Source organism: Aegilops tauschii, chromosome 5 (genome assembly GCF_002575655.3).
Source record: "Aegilops tauschii subsp. strangulata cultivar AL8/78 chromosome 5, Aet v6.0, whole genome shotgun sequence".
NCBI lineage: Eukaryota > Viridiplantae > Streptophyta > Magnoliopsida > Poales > Poaceae > Aegilops > Aegilops tauschii.
The window spans coordinates 495982552-495999493 of NC_053039.3; the positions used below are offsets into that span (position 1 = coordinate 495982552).

General features: G+C 46.6%; 4 protein-coding genes across 4 annotated transcripts; 3 read left to right on the forward strand and 1 right to left on the reverse strand.

Moving 5' to 3' along the window:
• Positions 1-500: 500 nt before the first annotated feature.
• Positions 501-2446, forward strand: LOC109756508 (uncharacterized). The gene is made up of 6 exons (XM_020315366.4): positions 501-813; positions 903-1010; positions 1112-1236; positions 1317-1417; positions 1531-1590; positions 2113-2446. The coding sequence occupies exons 1-6, from the start codon at positions 585-587 to the stop codon at positions 2195-2197; spliced, it is 708 nt and encodes a 235-aa protein (XP_020170955.1). The 5' UTR covers positions 501-584; the 3' UTR covers positions 2198-2446.
• Positions 2447-2736: 290 nt separating this feature from the next.
• Positions 2737-6356, reverse strand: LOC109766021 (uncharacterized). Its single transcript, XM_020324795.4, has 2 exons — positions 5343-6356; positions 2737-3508 (listed from the first exon to the last, which is right to left on the reverse strand). The coding sequence occupies exons 1-2, from the start codon at positions 6022-6024 to the stop codon at positions 2880-2882; spliced, it is 1311 nt and encodes a 436-aa protein (XP_020180384.2). The 5' UTR covers positions 6025-6356; the 3' UTR covers positions 2737-2879.
• A 1721-nt stretch (positions 6357-8077) lies between these two features.
• LOC109766019 (probable methyltransferase PMT28) lies at positions 8078-12291 on the forward strand. The gene is made up of 8 exons (XM_020324793.4): positions 8078-9281; positions 9398-9547; positions 10171-10441; positions 10538-10630; positions 10819-10993; positions 11101-11346; positions 11425-11619; positions 11726-12291. The coding sequence occupies exons 1-8, from the start codon at positions 8436-8438 to the stop codon at positions 11922-11924; spliced, it is 2175 nt and encodes a 724-aa protein (XP_020180382.1). The 5' UTR covers positions 8078-8435; the 3' UTR covers positions 11925-12291.
• A 113-nt stretch (positions 12292-12404) lies between these two features.
• LOC109766020 (S-adenosyl-L-methionine-dependent tRNA 4-demethylwyosine synthase) lies at positions 12405-16692 on the forward strand. Its single transcript, XM_020324794.4, has 8 exons — positions 12405-13400; positions 14057-14172; positions 14356-14531; positions 14929-15119; positions 15219-15305; positions 15405-15562; positions 15666-15876; positions 16290-16692. The coding sequence occupies exons 1-8, from the start codon at positions 12510-12512 to the stop codon at positions 16437-16439; spliced, it is 1980 nt and encodes a 659-aa protein (XP_020180383.1). The 5' UTR covers positions 12405-12509; the 3' UTR covers positions 16440-16692.
• The last annotated feature ends 250 nt before the right edge of the window (positions 16693-16942 follow it).

Genomic DNA, 16942 nt, shown 5'->3' on the forward strand with positions numbered 1-16942 from the left:
GTGAAAATTGTTTAGATCGTGTGTGGTAAGGTCATCATTAGTGAGAAGTGGTGCCGGCACCTTATGCAGGTTGCAACCAAACAACGAGTCATATGTGCGCCTAATGCGATGCAGCCAACCAAACGGCAGGTTAAAATTGGTTTCCTCATGCAGCTAATCTATGTGTGGGCAGCTAAACTATGGCAGAAGATGGCTTATAGCTGTTTTTGCTTAGCCAGCCCCATGTGACAATTACGTGCAATGGGGCAACCAAATACTCCCTCCGTTCCTAAATATTTGTCTTTTTAGAGATTTTAAATGGTCACCACATACGGATGTATATAGACATATTTTAGAGTGTAGATTCACTCATTTTGTTCTGTATGTAGTTACCATTTGAAACCTCTAGAAAGACAAATATTTAGGAACGGATGGAGTACATCCATAGACTCTGTCGGGGTATTCTAAAAGCACAAACTGTGAATACGCCTTGTTCTTCATAAAGCGGCTTTAACTGTGGCCGCGCGAGAGTACCTTCGGGGACGGGCGGCGCGTAAGCACGAAATTGCGTTGAGGCCCACACGGAAGCACATCCGGCGACGACCATGAGCGCCCCGACGCCCGCCATCCACTCGCTCAGCGCGCCGCCGCGGCCGCAGGCGCCGGCAGCGCCTACTCTCCGGCGCGCTACCTCCGCGGCGTCCACCCTCCGGGAGTCCCCAGAGCCTCCTCTAGCGCCCCTGAGCATCTCCTCTCGCCGCGCCGCCCTCCTCGCCCTCGTCCTGGCCGCCTCGCCGGCAAGGCCCGCCGCCGCCGCCTTCTCCTTCAGCTTCCGTACGGACACCACCATCATCTCCTTAACCGCCGGTCATGGCTATCGTCCCCCCTCACTCTTCTTGCTTTCCTCTCTGTTGTATGCGCAGCTGGGCCGAAGGAGTTGCTGCGGGAGCAGAAGAGGAAGTCGGCGCGCTTCCTGCTCGCGCCCATCGCCGCCTCCCGCGAGACCCTCGTCAAAGCCCAGGACCTTCTCGGTATTGTCCAATACTCCAATTGCTTACCTTACTCAGTCCTCACCAAATTTGGTGCACTACGCCAGATACGTTTCTCCGCAATTGTGACCTTCGCAATGCAGCTTCGGAGAATGCGTCTGCCGCGGACGCCGAGGAGGTGAGGGGGCGCCTGAGCGCGGCGGGGAGGGACTGCGTGCCGCGGGAGAGGAACTCGGTAGTCGCCTTTCAGTCACGAACCGGCGTCGAGGTTGGGGGGGCTTGCACTAGCCATGGGTGGTTTCTCTTTGCATTTTTGGTGTTCCAAGTGTTTGATGAAATTACCCGCAGGTCTGCACATTCAGCTTGATTCTGAAGAATGCCGCGTCGCTGCTCGACGATAAGGATCCTGTCAAGGTTGAAGCGGATGCCAGCCTTGCAGAGCTAATACAGTAGGTTCATTGCAGACATCACAAGAAGCTTGCCAAATTTCTGTGTATTATTGTGCCGAGTAAACTTATCGGGTCTTTTTTGTGGCAAAATTGATCGTTATTTAACCTTGCAGATCATTCTCTGACCTGGGAACTGTGGTGGAGAACAGTAACTTTGAGCTCAGTGATGATAGGTGAGTGAGTAATGTGGCCTTGCCACTCAACTTGTTTCTTTACTAAGAAATGCTCGTGAGCAACCAATTCTGTGTGTTTTCGATAGGTCTTATTACAGGTGTTCATGCCGGTTTTTAGCCAGGTTAAAACCCAGCAACTACTAGCTTTAGTACTAATGATTGTACTAATGTTACCACTTTTTCAACTTGCTGGTTCAGGTGATGGTTTCAGACAGTTTTAGAAAACCGTGTTTAAGTACCCATAGGTCTTATGTATCGTCAATTTGTCATCACAGGTTATTTTCATATTTATATTCTTTACTGTGAAAAGTCTTTTCATGTTCCAATCAAGTAAAATTTACACTTTTGTTCACTAATACTAGGTAGGATTTAAATACCAATGCTGATGTACCCATTCCTCGACTTCCCTTACAAAAAGAGTTTTATGATGTAGATTATAGTTCTTGATTTTCTATGAAACTGCTTTGGAGTCTTCGTAAGCTAGTAAATTCTCTGGCGCTTACCAACTTCAATGTACTGCAGAAAGAAGATGAAGGATGACCTGCTGAGCACTATCTCCGCCCTTGATAAATACGAACAGGGTGTTAAGGATTGTTTAGGTGTATAGAATACTTTGCTGATTTTCATTAAGTTTACTCTGAAGCAATTCTTGAGGATTGAAATCATTTCAGAATACCAATCGTTTTGTTTTCCTGCCATGTGTGGTAAGGGTTTTGCTTGCCTCTGGTCTTTGCTCACCATTGCCTTTTTTGTTCAATACAGTTTGTATATTTTGTTTGGCAAATGCTATTCATAGTAAATAGAATCGCTCACCCAATAAGTCAAATGAAATAACAAGAGTTATTGGTTCAGATAAGATATATGTCACTTCCTTCAATGTTTTCTATCTGTTGTGTTTCGGTTACCTCGTTTAATGTTTTCCATCTCGTGTGTTCCACATTTTATCAGAATGTTTAATGCTAGTAAAATATTTATCCATGCATCTTCCTGTAGTGTGGTTCCCTTCCTTCGCTTTGTGTACCATGAGATTGTTTTATGCTCACACTTATTGATGATTTTTAATGAACTGTGATTGCTTGGAAGGTACTATAAATGGGTGAAGAACTGGGCAAATCCTTGATAAAGTGCACCTTTCAGTCCGAGATAATCCACAAAATCTTGTCAGTGAAAAATATCGATAAGTGTATTATACAAAGTCACATTTGGGTTTGAGTGCGACCGTACTCTCCAAGTAATCAGAGGAAAATGAAGAATCATATTTCAAACAGCGATCCAGTGCATATAAAGCCTTATAAAGTGGTGTGATCATCTGGAGAAGCAGAGGCTTCTACCAAATACAATCTGCGGCATGGTGTGCCATCCTCTGGATTAGTCTCCACTGATCTTGGCAATCTCCTCAGCTTTTCAAACAGATTTTGTGGATGACTTAGGAGACCAAAATGTGCTTGGGGATCTCCAATTTGTGACAACATTGCCTGAGAGAACCCGATAGAAGGCAGTAGGAGATCAGGGCTGTCGTGGTAGAAATGGTACATCGTCTGCGACAGTGACGCCGCATTCCTGTTCATAAAGTCAGCAAGGAGGACCGTGCAGGCTGAGGTGCGGCATGCCGCAATGGTTTCAAGGACTTGCATCGCATGCACATGATGAAGGTAATAGAGGATTCCTTCAAGAACCCATACAGTATTTCTTTCAGGAACATACCCACAACTCTGTAGCTTGGTCATCCAGTCAACATCTCGTATGTCAGCAGGAACTCTAGTCAATGATTTTGCCATCATGGTGAGTTTTTGATGATTTCCAGAACTCATTGCTTCATGCAGAATATCTGATTTCATATCTAGGAGATCTGCAAAGTCGAGTTCAAATACGGCGCATTCCTTTAGGCAGCCCAGTCGATAGGCTCTTGCGTCCATCCCTATAAAAACAATATTTATCCAAGTCAGTCCTTTATTTCGTCAAAGTAAAAGTGTGTTGTACATGTGAACATATCTCCCAAGTTTCTTCATCAGGTTTGTGCAATGCTTCAAAATGAAGACAAAAAAAAACTGTTAATGAAAAATGCTAGAGTTTAATTGTGCAGCTCTACTTGTTTCATGAGCTGCAAATGCTCAATGTCTTCTTCTAGCAATTTCTTGTGCAATTGCAGCAAAGCATTAGAATGTTCAGGGATGAACCCCAAATGCATTGCTGAATACATAGCGAATTTGGGTAAACTGTCGCGTATCCAAAGGAAAATTTGCTTGTGGGAGTTTGGGTTTCTACTGATGCTCATCTGTAGCTGCTAAAAATGAAATCGATGTTTTTCCTTTTCTTGGAACATTATGTGTGTGTCCTTTACTCCCCTAGGTAGATACCAACAAAATGTCCTGGTACACTGTATCTAGAGGAAAAAAAATATCCTGGTCTACGTGGGCGCCAACCGATCGAGGATATAAATGCCAGGGTCTTGAAGACACGAAGTTTTTCCGCAAAAAAGAAGAGGACATGAAGTTGATGTGTCAAGTGCTCTCTGGGGTCTGGACAAATCACTCACATTTTGCCTGTACTAAAATTTACATCCCTACATTATTGGATAGCTTTGCTCTTGCTGCAGTGTCGCCGGGTGTCTCCATTGCTAGCCACAATTGTGTATTTTGTTTTGTTTCCCTTTCCGTCTACATGCACAGTGATAATGTCTCTCGTGGACCTTGTTTTTTTCTTCGAATCGATCAGGGTTTCTTTCCCCCGCAAAAAAGAAAAAGATCAGAGTTTTTCTTTCACACTGATTGTTTTCCAAAAGTGATCCACATAAGTTTTCTGCCACATATAAAAAAATCTGCAGGGTGGAAAAGGGCTGGCACAGAAGAGGGACCGTTGCCTACCAATGAAACTCCCGTTTAAGATTTTGAGGATGCTTTTCTATATATTTCAAGTCAGTTTGGGTATTATGATGGATTATGACACTACCGTTTAGTTAAATGATATTTTTGCCTGTATTTGTTTTGCCGCTTTGCGTAGCTGATGTACTTGTGAAAGTACTTTTTTTTTCTGTGGAATGTTATACTTGTGAAAATATGATATGAAGCCTGCTGGATAGTATAGTAGAATTTAAACTATTTTAATGGTATTGGCCTTTCAAATTTTTTTTTACTTTGATAGGATCTGGAAAATATGCTGTAAATCATTCACAACTCTTTTGTGCATCTGTTTTTTCTAAAAGGTGAAATGACATTTTGTGAGGTCTCTGGTCATAAATAGATGGGCTCGTACACTAACTTAGTCTGCAGTATGCCTTTTTACTACTGTTTTGCTGGCATATGTTAGTTAAAGGAAACTATTAACTTATATTGTGAAAATATTTTTCACGACATGCTAATTGGTGCCATTTTCAGTTTACCAATCAAAATATATTTTTATACGAACTGAAAATTATCTACTGCGTTGTTTCTATAAACTCATCTATTTGCAAATGGTTAAACTATTTTAAGCTTGCAGATACCATAGTGTTTCACAACCATGATGAAAACTAATTGCCCATTCGACAGAAGTAATTCAAAATCTTTGGAAACACACCCATTTTGTTTGAAGCATGTGTAATTGTGTAAGTGAAAGCTATTATTCTGTTTGATGGAAGCAATTATATTTGATTCAAAGCAACTATTTAGTCATCATAAACAAATTGTGATGATTTTGAAACAAATACGAAGATGCATTTCAAAATTTTGAATTCGCAACACATTTCACGAATGCCATGTGCACGCGTGACGAACCTGCGCCGAGGAGGACGACCTGCGCGGCGCCGCCGAGGCCGGCGACGGCGGCCTCGATGCGGGCGTCGAACCAGAGCGTGCGCACGGCGATCATGACCCCGTGCACCTCGCGCGCGCCGGTGCGCTCGTCGCGGCGCATCTTCTCGTGGAGGCCCCTGAGGTGGCGCTCCCCGGCCAGCACCCCGGCGGCCGGGTCCCGCACCGCGCTCGCCCACAGCGCCCGCACGGCCGCCGTCTGGCACGCGCTCTGCAGCACGGGGTCCCACTCCGCCTCCACCCGCGCGTGCAGCGCCCGCACCCCCTCCGCCGCCAGCTGCTCCATCGCCGCCGCCAGCACGCCCTCGTCCTCTCCCTCCTCCAGCCGCTGCTCGCCATTGGCGCCGGCCGCCTTCTCCTCTTCGGAGGACGACATGATCGACCAGCTGCGTAGCTCTCGGCGCGGCGGCCGGAGTATGCCGCTGGCTCTCCGGGGAGACGGGATTAGGGGGTAGCGCGCAGCGGCCAGCCGGCCACACGATACCATGGCCAAGCCGCATATATAGTGTACGTGGCCGGCCCCGGCCTGTTCCGGCCGGGCGGCGTGGGTGTGACGGCGTTCATTTGATCGACAGGGCCTCCCCCGCTTTACGTCGATCGCTCGTTGTATGGGAGGAGATAAGGAAAGAGGACCACCCGTCGGCATGGGCTTAGCCTGTTCGGCGCTCGTGACCTGCGTACGGTGCGGGTGGTCCGTGTTTTTCCGCCGCTTCTCCTGCTCGCAGTACGTACGGCCAGGCGCCCCGGGGGTCGGCGAAACTGTGGCGCGACGGCGACGGCGCGCGCGCGTCCGGTTGCGAGTTAATAGCTAGGCGAGTGGAGCTGTCGCGCGGCGGAGGCGACAAGCACGTGCGCGCGCGGGGCGGCCGTTGGGCTCCGGCCGCCCGCGACAAGGCCGGCTATGGCTGTGCGTCGCCACCGAGGATCGACTGTCTATGCTGTGGCGCGAGTGTGAGCGTGCGAGCACCGGGTGCGGACGGCGGACGCGTCGATTCTCTGCCATGCGAAATCACTTTTTTGAGCTTTTTATTTTTTATTTTTTCCCTTTATTGAGATAATGAAGTCGAAAGAACAATTTTGTGAATACGAAATGTTTCTAAAGTATTTGAAATTACTTTTTGAAATGATGGGACCTTAAATAGTTGAAACCACTTTTTATATCTTAAATAGTTGAAACCACTTTTCTGGATTAATGAAAATTGAAAACCTTTCTGAAACAAATGAAATCGATTTTTTGGAATAATGGAACCTTTCTGAAACAAATGGAATCACTTTTTTTTTGGAATAATGGAACCTTTCTGAAACAAATGGAATCACTTTTTTTTTGGAATAATGGAACCTTTCTGAAACAAATGGAATCACTTTTTTGGAACAATGAAACCTTTCTGAAATAGGTCACATTGTTTTTTGGGAATAATGTAGTCTATTGAAATAATGTCATCTTTCTAAAAATCACTTTTTTGTAATCTTTGAATTATATTACAGTTTGCCGAGAAATTAAGACACTACTATTTAGTATATTTGCTATATCAATATCAATATCAAAATCCATATACAGAATAAAAAAAAGTGCGGTGAACCAAGGGCATCTTGATATGTACTCCCTCTGTAAACAAATATAAGAGCGTTTAGATCACTAAAATAGTAATCTAAGCACTCTTATATTAGTTTACGGAGGGGTAGAAAATTGACCTATTTTATGTCAGAAGGTTTTGCTAAAACTAATCATGTTATTCTTTGTATACGTTGACAGCTTCGTATTGAGATACGAACCAAGTGGAAAGATCAAGTTTAGATAAGAAAACATGACCCCAACGACTTACACATATCTAAAAGATGTGGCACAGGTTTGGCTAAGTCGAGTAAAAGTTGAGAAATTGCGCTAAAATTTGTCACAAACGTGAAAATTTTGGGTGAAAAAAAAATGAAATCCACTCTATTATGCAATTCTTTTCTTATTGTGGACTTGATAAGTGTCACACGTGTGGCACGAACACGTAGCATTTCTGAATGTTTTTTATGGCAAGTTTAGTGTCGCGAGGACCATAACTTTAGTTGTCAAGCATGACAACTTCTTTTTTGGATGAGTAGTTAATTTTCCCGCAAAAAAAAGAATGAGTAGTTAATTGCGCGTGCGTTCCAACATGACATACATTGTTGTTTCCTGCATTGAGACGTACCCTTTCGCTCCCACAATCCAAGCGATCAGCTCGCTTGCCTCTCGCCGGCGCCGGCACCCGCCCGCCTCATCTCCTATGGTCCTAGGGCTATGCAGGCACGGTGGATCTCGGCCATTGCCGGTGGGAGAGCTTCGCTTTTAGTTTTGTTAGGGTTTGTGCCATACTCAAAAAGACGAGGCGGTGACGGCTTTCTGAAGATGGAATAAGGGTCTTCCCGCCTAGGCTCCGAACTGGTGGTGCTTCTAGCAACGACAGAGCGCGTGTGGAGGTGTGTTTCCGGCGGATCTCGTGGGATCCGGTCGGTGTTTCTCTTCGATGGATCCGTTTGGATTCGGTCTTTGTTCGTCTGCGTCCGTGTGTCTGAAGTTTGGATTCTTCTAATCTACGCTTCTCTTTACCGGCGGCGGTTACTGTTCTGCTGCGCTGGTCCTATTAGACCTTAGCACGACGACTTCCCAGCTATCTACTACAACAAAGTGCCCTCTTTAATTTAGGATGTTGAAGATGCCCTCTCCCTCCATCAAAGCGAAGACTGCCCATCAACCTGCTGGTGGCCTGTCCAACTCACTCATCCGCACACTGCTTCCCTTCCCAATTCAGCAAGAAAAACACCGTCTCATTGCATCGCTAAGCTCACTCGCTCACCATTAATTGACCACTGACTAACCACGCACACGAACAAGTCTTTTCAAGCCAGAAATCTGATGCAAAACACCTTTAAAAAATGCTGAAAACAGCCAAGGAACCGTAGCAACCGACTGGTTCTTCTTCCCGGATTTCCTCTGCCTCCTCCCCACAGTCCACGCCACCGCCACCAACCACTCCGGTCCACCCCCGCTCCCGCACCAGCTCCACTCCACCGACAGCCGCCGGCCGCATGACGGTGTTCCGGGGCCCGCCCGGCCGGCCCTCGGCGCTCGTGAGCTGGTGGAGGAGGCGCCCGCCGCTGGGCTTCGCCGCCAAGGTCTCCATCGCCATCGCGCTCGGCCTCTCCTTCGTCGTCACCTGGACCACGCTCGCCCCGACCTCCTCCTCCCAGCAGATCTCCACCGAGCGCACCTACTTCGCCGCCGACGTCGCCGACCCGCCCCCTGGAGCGCTGGCGCCCCCCCGCAACGCCACCGCCCGCGCCGTCCACAGGAAGCCCCGCCCCGCCAGCCCCCGCGCCCGCAAGAAGCGCCGCGCCCCGCCTAGATCCCGCCGCCCCAATGCCACCCCCTCGCCCGACGCCGCCGCGCTGAGGTCCAACCTCACCGACCCGGACGCGAGGCCCGAGCCGGAACAACCCAACAAGCCAGAGCCGGAGTGGGAGTGGGAGGACGAGCAGGAGCCGGAACTGTCCGTGCCGGAGGATGACGGGGATGCCACGGGGAAGGCGCCCAAGGAGGAGGAGAACGACGACAAGGCGCCGGCCCTGGAATGGGCCGACGAATCCAGCGAGCTGGACGCCGAGGAGGAGGAGGACCCGGAGGCGGCCAAGGGCAAGGCTTCCAAGAAGAAGAAGAAGAAGAAGCTGCCGCCTCTCTTCAGCCCGGCCGCGCATTACCACTGGAAGCTCTGCAGCGCAAAGAGCGGCCACCACTACACCCCTTGCGTGGATTTCGATGGGGATGGGAGCCAGAAGCACCACGAGCGGAGCTGCCCGAGGTCGCCGGTGACGTGCCTGGTGTCGCTGCCAAAGGAGTACAAGCTGCCTGCTCCATGGCCGGAGAGGAAGGAGAAGGTGAGGGGGTCGGATATAATTGGATGAAAAATCATGATGTTTTCCTTCTTCTGCTTTACTAGGTTGTTCTTAGTGTGTCTGAACTCTGAACTGTCGTTATGCACTTATCTCTGCAGATTTGGTATGGGAATGTTGGACATCCTAGGTTGTCGAGCTATGCCAAGGACCACAGCTGGCTGAATCGGACCGGCGAGCACCTGGTGTTCCCGCCGGAGGAATCGGAGTTCAAAGGCGGCGCAAGACATTATATCGACACGATTGATGAGGTAACAATTGGTGGATCTTTTACATTTGCTGTTGATGCAAGGTAGCTGTATCTTGTATGCAGAAAGAGCTCTAGCACTAAGGCTCAGTTACAGTTTACTAGTGGGAAATGATATTAAATCAGTTTCTGCACACTGCTAACTGATTGAACACTAAATAAGTGCAGTAACAAATGTGGGGATCATTTAGCAGAAGTGTGTGATTATAAATGTGAATATGGAACAAATTATTTGGGAAATCTATGCACACAGCTCTGTTCGTTTAAGATTGAACCAGTTTGCGTGGAAGACAATTAGTGTCTTATCTGTGATCTGTTCAGATGATTTTCATCTTTTGTCTCTTGGTTAATGTGTCGATAGTTTTCCTGATTTTTGGAAAGTCATTCCAAGGTGGCTTTCATCAACTGTGAAATCATTTACCACACTGAGTGCCCTGGTATATGGAGTCAAAAATTTAGTTCTTACACAGTAATGCATAATGGAACAAATTAGTTGACTTTGGCTAAAACTTAAAATGGAACACTGTTTACATTTTTTATAATTGAAATACAAATATTTTTATATTTTGTACTACTATTACTTAGTGTGCTTAACGCAATTTACATGATATTTTGTTTGTCACGTAGATGGCACCTGATCTTGATTGGGGTAAAAATATTCGCATAGCATTGGACATTGGATGCAAAAGTGCTGGATTTGGAGTTGCTCTACTCGAGAAGGATGTGATTACACTATCATTAGGCCTTACAAATGACCAGACAGACCTTGCACAAGTTGCCCTTGAACGCGGCATCCCTGCAACAATTGGCAGTCTGGGATCAAGAAGATTACCCTTTCCTAGTGGTTCATTTGATATTATCCACTGTAGTGAATGCAACATACCATGGCATTCTAATGGTATTTACATGCTGCCTCGTTCCTCTCTTTAGACCCAGCATGCCACTATCCTGCGTTACTCACATCTTGAACAACATTTTGTATTGTTTGGATTAGGTGGAAAGCTTCTCATAGAGATGAATAGGATCCTTCGCCCAGGAGGATACTTCATTATCTCGAGCAGACATGGTGACCTCGAGAGTGAAGAAGGTATGGCACATTACTGTGTGTGAAGAAAAGGCTGGAATTGTTGAAATACCGTTGCCATTATAAACGAACAAGCATGTAAAATATCACGACTTTCATGGGGCCATTACTAGCCTTGTTGTGTTATATTTCCCCCAAAATTAATTTAAATTTATTTGTTTCTGTTTTAAATATCTTGATGGACTATACAGGAATATCAGCTTCAATGGCTTCAGTTTGCTGGAACGTAATAGCTTACAACAGTGATGATGTCAGCGAGCTTGGAGTAAAGATATTTCAGCGACCAGCCTCAAATGATGAGTATGACCTGAGAGCAAAAAAAGATCCTCCATTTTGCAAGGAAGAGCAAAACAAAGCTACTGCATGGTAAGTAGGACACTTGGATTAATCACTACGGTGTTTCCTGAATTATCATGTATGTACACTAGAGTTTGTTTGACTTGTGAAACTGAAACGTTGGTTTTCCTCTGTAGGTATACTCCAATCAAGCATTGCCTGCACAAAGCTCCTGCTGGTATCGAAGAAAGAGGCAGTGAGTGGCCTGAGGAGTGGCCCAAGAGGCTCGAGACTTTTCCTGACTGGCTCGGGGACCTGCAGACAAGGGTGTCTGCTGATCATAGCCATTGGAAGGCCGTCGTTGAGAAATCGTATCTGGATGGGTTGGGTATTAACTGGACAAATATCCGAAACGTGCTGGATATGAAGGCTGTATATGGAGGGTATGCTCTCCTTTCTGAATTTCCATTCCCCTGTATATAAGCTGAATTTCTCTTAGTTACATGCTTGTTTCCTTGCAGATTTGCTGCAGCTTTGTCGTCCGAAAAAGTCTGGGTCATGAATGTTGTCCCCGTGCATGCTCCAGACACCTTACCTGTAATCTTTGAGCGTGGGCTGGTTGGTGTTTATCACGACTGGTGCGAACCATTTAGCACATACCCAAGGTCGTACGATCTTCTTCACGCCGACCATTTGTTCTCACGCTTGAAGAACAGGTATGTTCGCTGAATGAACTACCATCACTTGAACTTTGACTCTCTATAGTTTTCGGCGTGCTTACAGTGTTTGATGTGACGTACTTGCATGACTTGCATAATGCAGATGCAAGGAACCTGTTGCGATCTTGGTCGAGATGGACCGGATCCTGAGACCCGGAGGCTGGGCCATCATCCGGGAGAAACTCGAGATTCTCGACCCGTTGGAGGCGATCCTGAAATCGCTGCACTGGGAGATTGTGATGACCTTCAGGAAGGACAAGGAGGGTATAATGTCTGTAAAGAAAACAACATGGCGACCATGAGCTATTCGCGCTGATTTTTTTTTGAAGTGGTACAGTTTTGATTCTCCCTGGTTGGTTGTTGATCTGGGATGAAGGCACATACACGGTTTGTTCATTCATTGGCTTCCACGCCCATCTACCGCGCACACGATTGTCTGCGGGTGTTACACTCGTCAGTTCGTCTTGTACTCTTGTAACAGCACCCATCCAGGTCTAGGTTCAGGCAAGAAATCTTGGATAGATTGTGTAAACAAACAGGGCCAACCGAGGGATGTGCCAGTGTTGCTTCTGAACATTGTAATTGTAACAATGTGTGAAAGGATGTTCTAAAGCTCTGAACATTGTAAATGAATCTGTAAAAGGATGTACTAGAAGAGTTGTTGATCAATCGTTCGGTGTGCTTCTGAAAGATGCGACGACAATGCAAAAGATTGCAGACTTTGGGACTCTTTCTGAAGCTTACTTGCACGGTGTTGCAGTCTCAGATTCAGTTTCAGAAAGAACAGCAGACCCCCTCGCGCGGCGCGCAAGGGCACAGCAAAACCCACCAAAGCCGGAAACAAACCTCCCCCTCCCCACCCCCCCAAACCCCAGCCCGCCGCCGCGATGCCCCCCTCCCCGGCGGCCGCGGCCGCCTCCCACCTCGCGCTCCTCCTCCTGCTCTCCTCCTCCTCCCTCTTCTTCCTCTACAAGTCCATCACCCTCCGCCGCCTCCGCCGCAGCCTCCGCCCCTCCCCCTCCCCATCCTCCTCCTCCCCCGCCGCCGCCGCCGCCCCGACCCTCCTCTACGCCTCGGCCACGGGCACCTCCAAGGCCCTCGCAGCGCGCCTCTCGGCCCGCCTCGCGAACGCCGGGCTGCCCGCCCGCGCCACCGACGCCGCCGCCTTCGACCCGGACGACCTGCCCTCGGTCCCGCTCCTCCTCCTCGTCCTCCCCACGCACGACGCCGGGGCGCCCCCGCCCGGCGCCGCCTTCCTCGCGCGCTGGCTCGCGGAGACCGCCGCCGACTTCCGCGCCGGGGCGCTGCTCCTCTCGGGCCTCCGCTTCGCCGTCTTCGGCGTCGGCTCGCGGGCCTACGGCGACACCTTCAACGCCGCCGCCAGGAGCTTCTCGCGCTGGCTCCGCGCGCTCGGGGCCGTCGAGGTGCTGCCCGTCGGGGAGGGCGACGTGGATGAGGGGGACCTCGACGACGTCTTCGAGGAGTGGTGCGGGAGGGTGCTCAGGGTGGTCAAAGGGGAGGAGGTTGAGGAGGACGGGGTCGATGGAGAGACCAATGGATTTGATGGGTTGGAAGGGGAGGAGTCCGATTATGACGACGATGATGACGAGGAAGAGGAGGAGGAGGTGGCTAGTGCGGAGGTTGACATGGAAGACATTGCCGGCAAGGCGACAGCGAAGAAGCAGAACGGGAAGGTGGAGAGTGCTTTGCCCAATGGAGGGCAGAATGGCGCTAGGGCGATGGTCACGCCCATCATCAGGGCGAGCTTGGAGAAACAAGTGAGCTTCAGCTTGTTGTTCTATTCTTTCTTTTATACATAATGCTCTTGATTGCACATGTATAAGCACATCAACCTGAAATTTTGAAGAGTCCTATGATGCCTAATGAAAATAGAGTATTGCACATTCTGCTAAATTTTTTTTATCTATGCTTACTTGACATACATCACTGGTAAGGAACTAGAGCAAAATTTTAAGATCTCTGTGGGCTGTGGCAGTTTTTAAGCATAGCTAGGCAGCAAATAAATTAGTTTCCCTCTATAAATTTATTGAACTATTATATGTCGTGCTGGTGGAATTAATGGTCGGCGTAGAATTACTTCAGTTTGACAATTTGCTATGATAGAATGAGATTGTTGAAGCAGCTGCCAAGTAATCAACCAAGCATCTTTGTGAAACTTCCGATTAGGATATAAGACAACGTTTTAATGCCAAACTGATGTCTGTTAACACTAGGGTTGTGTATTTTGTACTCAGATCTCTGTGGTCCTTGCCTGTAAGGTAGAACTGTTATCTCTAGTTCTCTATCTGTATAGATAGGGTTAACTATTTAGTATTTATAGTTCTTGTCTGTAATTTATGTTTTTAGTCAGTATATTTTCATTCTACATATGGTGATCTAGTGTCCTATTAACAAATCCCTGTGATTTTTTCAGGGCTACAAAATTGTTGGTTCTCATAGCGGGGTGAAGATTTGTAGATGGACGAAGTCACAGCTTCGAGGTCGTGGAGGGTGTTACAAGCACTCATTTTATGGAATAGAAAGCCACAGGTGATTGTTTTGCTTCCATGACATTGTATATGGGAATGCTTGCTGAATACATGGTTGGACTAGTTCATACATATTCTGTCACAGATCGGTCTCATAACATAGATCCACTCCTCAGAACATAATATTTGTGTGGTTTGCTTCCTTGAGTGTTTGTTTTCTGATTATTAGATGCTCAATTTGTAGATGCATGGAGGCAACTCCAAGTTTGGCTTGTGCAAATAAGTGTGTGTTCTGTTGGAGGCATCACACAAATCCTGTTGGGAAGAGTTGGAAGTGGAAGATGGACGATCCTCTGGATATTGTTAATACTGCAATTGACGAACACAGGAAGATGGTCAAGCAAATGAAAGGCGTGCCAGGTATGCATTATTCTGCCAAATCAAAGTTGCACTGTATATTCTAGTGCCCGGACAAAAAAAATAGATCCATGCAAAACACCTGTAACTTACCTAAATGTATACAGCCTTTAAAAGGTTTTCAATCCTACGCCAGCAGTAATCGTGACGGAAGTGTTCCATTAAGATATGCCAGGCTCCATCAAGTGTGAACTTTTGATCTGTTTATTTTGTGTACTCAGCCTGTGTTCATCAATAGAAACTTTTGATCTGAGAACTTAGGCTCTACATGATTAATAGAACCTCATAATTATCCTGTAAAGCTATTTATTACATAATGCAGTGGTCCTGCCTGGAATATTAGTTATCAGTACCATAATATTTGTATTAATTATGCAGTTTCTTGCTCTCTTTCTTTCAGGAGTAAAACCAGAGCGACTAGCAGAGGGTCTATCCCCTAGACATTGTGCATTATCTCTTGTTGGCGAACCAATTATGTACCCAGAGATAAATACTCTGGTTGATGACCTACATCGCAGACACATATCTACGTTTCTGGTTACAAATGCTCAATTTCCTGAAAAGATCAAGGCTCTGAAACCTATCACCCAGGTAATATTCTCAATTGATTAAAACAAAGATGCAGACCTTGGCATTTAACTGCCAAGACAACACATTCTAGAGATAATTATAATTCCTCTATTGTTGCAGCTGTATGTCAGTGTGGATGCAGCTACAAAAGAAAGCCTGAAGGCTGTTGACAGGCCACTCTTTTCGGACTTCTGGGAGCGTTTTCTGGTATATATGCAGAAATATTTGCAGATGCACATGATGAAATTATGGTTTACAAATATTAACTCTTTTTACTGTGTGCTATTTACTTCGATACCACACTAGGATTCGCTCAAGTCCCTGCATGACAAAGATCAAAGGACGGTGTACCGACTGACATTGGTGAAAGGCTGGAATGTGGAAGAGATTGATGCATATGCAAACTTACTAAAACTTGGGCAACCTGATTTCATTGAAATCAAGGGTGTAACATACTGTGGCTCGTAAGTACATTTTAAAGAAGAAGAAAAATACCACCTGCTGATTCTGGCTTGACTTCTTGGGTTCCTGATCCTCTCAACTGATAATTTCCGGTAATGCATACAGGTCAGCAACTTCAAAATTGACAATGGAAAATGTCCCCTGGCATGCTGATGTGAAAGAATTCTCTGAGGTGTTGGCATCAAAAAGTGGTGGCGTATATGAATTAGCCTGTGAGCATGTGCATTCATGCTGTGTCTTACTCGCAAAGGTGGACAAGTTTAAGATCAATGGCAAATGGCATACATGGATAGATTACGACCGATTCAATGAACTGGTGAGCTTTCCTTCAAGAATAATTAATACTGGGGTCGAGCATTTGTGTCGGTAAATAAGTTAATATTCTACATGCATCATCTGTCGGTAGGCTGCAAAAATGAAATCGTCTTGTACATATGAGCCTGTGTTGACATGCAAGTATTACTATATAATGTGCACTAAAATGCAAGTTGCAGCATTTGATTATCTTAGAATATGTGCAATACAAAATTGTCAAAAGAAAGGAAAGATTGTTAGGTATTGTTGCACACAAAATCCATATGTTCAAGATGAAACTACGTTTTAGAGCCCATATTATTTGCATCATGCATTGATGTATTTTCAGGGAGAAATTGTGATGGTGTGCGTAGATGAGATGTGACTGATAAAAAGGATAGTTTCATCTGAGTTGACATTGGTTCACCAATGCAGGTGACATCTGGCAAGCCTTTCAAGAGCAGTGATTACATGGCTGTGACACCTTCTTGGGCCGTGTATGGCGCAGATGAAGGCGGCTTCGACCCAGATCAAGCTCGCTTCAAGAAGGAAAGGCGCCATGGAGCTGCAGCACTCAAAGGCTAACCTTACCAGACCAATCTTGTCACCAAGCCATGGGTGGGACGGCTGTGCTTCCAGAGACTAACATGTCTACCACCACATACCAGGAGCCACAATTTTGGAAATCAAGAATCGTGGAGTGCGTCTCCTGTCCCGTTAGTGTGTTTTACTAGAGTGTTCACAACATGTACCTCTGTTCTTTTGACCCGACGAACTTTAGTGATGTTTGCAACCGAGATTTTGAGAAACAGGTTAAATGGATACTTCTTTTCTGTCTGGTCGCTGAGACGCTGATGGTTATAGGTCGGCACGGGTGACACTCTTCTTCCTCTCAAGTCCCAGAACGTTGGAAGCAGGCACAGTTTTTGCCTGAATTGCTCGGTCATGAGAGTTTCCCATGCAGCCCACTCTATCGTGAAAGAATGTTGCTACCCTCCATCCCATAATATATTATACGCTCTTATATTAATATTATGGGACGGAAGGAGTAGATAAGTATTTGCGGAGTTACACTTTGATGTTTTTCT

Coding starts and splice junctions, on each gene's coding strand:
- LOC109766020 (XM_020324794.4), top strand. CDS start 12,510: ATGCCCCCCTCCCCGGCGGCCGCGGCCGCCTCCCACCTCGCGCTCCTC. Junction 13,401..14,056: donor GGGCGAGCTTGGAGAAACAA/GTGAGCTTCAGC, acceptor TGATTTTTTCAG/GGCTACAAAATTGTTGGTTC. Junction 14,173..14,355: donor TATGGAATAGAAAGCCACAG/GTGATTGTTTTG, acceptor CTCAATTTGTAG/ATGCATGGAGGCAACTCCAA.
- LOC109766021 (XM_020324795.4), bottom strand. CDS start 6,024: ATGCCGACGGGTGGTCCTCTTTCCTTATCTCCTCCCATACAACGAGCG. Junction 3,509..5,342: donor GGTCGTCCTCCTCGGCGCAG/GTTCGTCACGCG, acceptor TTGTTTTTATAG/GGATGGACGCAAGAGCCTAT.
- LOC109756508 (XM_020315366.4), top strand. CDS start 585: ATGAGCGCCCCGACGCCCGCCATCCACTCGCTCAGCGCGCCGCCGCGG. Junction 1,237..1,316: donor AGTCACGAACCGGCGTCGAG/GTTGGGGGGGCT, acceptor AATTACCCGCAG/GTCTGCACATTCAGCTTGAT. Junction 1,591..2,112: donor TTTGAGCTCAGTGATGATAG/GTGAGTGAGTAA, acceptor AATGTACTGCAG/AAAGAAGATGAAGGATGACC.
- LOC109766019 (XM_020324793.4), top strand. CDS start 8,436: ATGACGGTGTTCCGGGGCCCGCCCGGCCGGCCCTCGGCGCTCGTGAGC. Junction 9,282..9,397: donor GGCCGGAGAGGAAGGAGAAG/GTGAGGGGGTCG, acceptor TTATCTCTGCAG/ATTTGGTATGGGAATGTTGG. Junction 10,442..10,537: donor CATACCATGGCATTCTAATG/GTATTTACATGC, acceptor TGTTTGGATTAG/GTGGAAAGCTTCTCATAGAG.